We start from the raw sequence: 2,786 nt of genomic DNA on the forward strand, positions 1-2,786 counted from the left end.
GAGGTACCCCCACCCTGTTCAGAGCAAGCCCTGACCCCCAGGCACAGCCCCTGGCTGCCGTTCTGGGTGTTCTCCCTGACCCCCAGGCACAGCCCCTGGCTGCCATTCTGGGTGTTCTCCCTGCCCCACAAGCCCTGACCCCCAGGCACAGCCCCTGGCTGCCGTTCTGGGTGTTCTCCCTGCCCCACAAGCCCTGACCCCCAGGCACAGCCCCTGGCTGCTGTTCTGGGTGTTCTCCCTGCCCCACAAGCCCTGGGCTCTCTCTGCTGCGGCTCGGCACCGGCAGCTCCTTGTGAGCGCCCCTGGGTGCCCGGTGGGGCTGGCAAGGGGCGAACCGGGCAGGCTGAGCTCCAGGAGGGCACGGAGAGCAGGAGGAACATGCCCGGGCAGGCTCTGTGCCATGTGAGGGCTCCGGGACCGCGGTGCCGGACGAGGAGGGACAGGGGCAGGAAAGCGGGAGCGGCAGTGTGTGCGGGGGCAGCGCCGCTCTCCCGCCCCACGGAACCCCGTAAAGCCCCGTAAAGTCCCCTAAAGCTGTCCCGGGGCCGGGCTGGGCTGGCTGGCTGCGCAGGTGGCTCTGCCCGGGAAGGGGAGGAGGCTGGCGGCGCTCCCAGCCCGCCGGCATCCCTCCCCGCCGGCAGCGATGCTCAGTCCCGGCTCAGCCTGGCAGCGGCGCGGGCAGGGAGGGCACACCAGGTGAGTGCGAGCCCCCTTCCCGCGCCCTGTGCCCCGCTCCCTACACCCCCCCAAGGTGGGACCCCCCAAATCGTGCCCCATCTGTGGGTGCCCTCCTGGGATGAACCCAGATCTTGCCCAAAACCTCCCCAGTTCAGCCTAATTCTCTTCAGTCAGGAAGGCAGCCGGGTCCGACCTCATCCCCTCGGGCTCCTGGCTGCTCGGCCCCTTCCTCCTTCTCCTCCTCCTCCTCGCAGCTGGGGTCTCATCCTGGAAGGCTCACCCCGAGTTTGGGGTGGCCCATTTGGGGTCAGCTGGGGGTGGAGCTGCGGGTGCAGCAGGCAAGGGGTGCTGGGGAGCTGGTGGGGGACAGGCTGGATCCCCGGGGGACTACAGGAGGGACTGGTGTGTCCCAAAGGATGGCACACTGTGTCCCTTGTCCCTTCCTGGCCGTGCCTGCCCCGGGGCAAGCTGTGAGGGTGCACAAGGGAGCCCAGGGGGGTGCCCAAAGGGAAGGGAAATCTCCAGGGGGGTTTAGGGCAGCAAGATGGGTTTGCAGTGATCTGTGGGGGGGCTGTGCCAGCTCTGCACCCTGCAGGGGGGCAGGATATGTGCCCAGCATCCCCACACATCCCTGGGGAAAGCAGGCTGTGAACCCTCCGGACAGCAGTGTCCCCACATGGTCCCCAGCCCTTGGGAGGAGAGATGGGCAGGCAGCTGCCCCAGAGCCCCGGGAGCTTCCTCTCCTCCATGGAAGGAATGAAATTTAGGGAGAGGGCTGCTGGGAATGCAAAGGGTCTGGCTGCTGGGAATGCTGAGGGTCTGGCTGCTGGGGTTGCAAAGGGCTTGGGCACCCTGCTCTGCGGCAGAGGAGCGCTTTGGGGTCGGTGCTGTGCCCTAGACCCCCTGTGCTGTGAGGGCAGCCCCCGTGACCCCGCTGTCCTGCCCTGCAGCCGGCCGAGCGAGGCCATGGACGGGATGAACGGCACGGAGCCGTGGCAGCGCAGCCTGCAGGCGGTGCTGAGCGCCCTGAACCAGACCCTGCACGGGGCCAGGTCCTGCCCCGGGCAGCCCCCGGTGACAGGGGACACGCGTCGCAACGCCAACGCCTACATGTACATCCTGTTCGTCATGACGCTCTTCGCCGCCACCGTGGGCAGCCTCATCCTGGGCTACACCCGCTCCCGCAGGGTGGACAAGCGCAGCGACCCCTACCACGTCTACATCAAGAACAGGGTCTCCATGATCTGAGCCTGGCCCGCGCCCCGTCCCCCGGAGCCGCGGGGCTCGGGCTCACCGGGCTGGGCACGCCCTGCTCGCCGGGGCATGCGGCAGGGCTGCTGGCCCCGGAGCTGCTGGGAACCCCCCAAACTGCTGGGATCCTCCCAGATCTGCTTGGAACCCCATAGAACTGCTGGGAACCCCATAGAGTTGCTGGGAACCCCCCAAAGCTGCTGGGAACCCCCCAAAACTGATGGGAACCCCCCAAAACTGCTGGGATCCTCCCAGAGCTGCTTGGAACCCCATAGAACTGCTGGGAACACCATAGAACTGCTGAGAACCCCCCAAAACTGCTGGGAACCCCATAGAGTTGCTGGGACCCCCATAGAACTTCTGGGAACACCCCAAAGCTGCTGAGAACCCCCCCCAGAGCTGCTGGGAACACCCCAAAGCTGCTGGGATCCCCATGGAGCTGCTGGGAACCCCATGGACCTGTTGAGAACCCCCAAAGCTGCTGGGAACCCCCCAGAGCTGCTGGGAGCCCCATACAGCTGCTGAGAACCCACCCCGAGCTCCTTGGAACCCCCAAAAGCTGCTGGGAGCCCCCCAGAGCTGGAAGAAGGTGACCTGCAAGCAGGCGCTGGTCCTGCAGCCCCACCGGGACTCCAGCGTGTCCATGGGGCTGGCAGGGCAGCTCCTTTCGCACCGCGGGCTGGCAGAAGCCTTCGAGGAGAAGGTTTCCCCGTTTCCCAGCTCGGATCAGCCCTCGCTGGGCTCCCAGCAGCCGCGGCTGTGGCCAGCGGGGGGTTCTGGGGCTGAAAGGCGGCGGTGCTGGAGCTGGATGGGCCCTGCTGCTCTGGCAGGGAATTAAAGGATCTGCTGGGCTCGGG

The 2,786-nt window shown here is 67.2% G+C and overlaps 1 protein-coding gene across 1 annotated transcript; it reads left to right on the forward strand.

Annotated features, from left to right (window-relative positions):
• Window positions 1-625: 625 nt before the first annotated feature.
• KCNE3 (potassium voltage-gated channel subfamily E regulatory subunit 3) lies at window positions 626-2,786 on the forward strand. Its single transcript, XM_018916821.3, has 2 exons — window positions 626-696; window positions 1,629-2,786. Exons 1-2 carry the CDS (start codon window positions 644-646, stop codon window positions 1,924-1,926), a joined length of 351 nt encoding a protein of 116 aa, XP_018772366.1. The 5' UTR covers window positions 626-643; the 3' UTR covers window positions 1,927-2,786.

The sequence above is a fragment of the Serinus canaria genome, chromosome 1, assembly GCF_022539315.1.
Source record: "Serinus canaria isolate serCan28SL12 chromosome 1, serCan2020, whole genome shotgun sequence".
Classification (NCBI taxonomy): Eukaryota; Metazoa; Chordata; class Aves; order Passeriformes; family Fringillidae; genus Serinus; species Serinus canaria.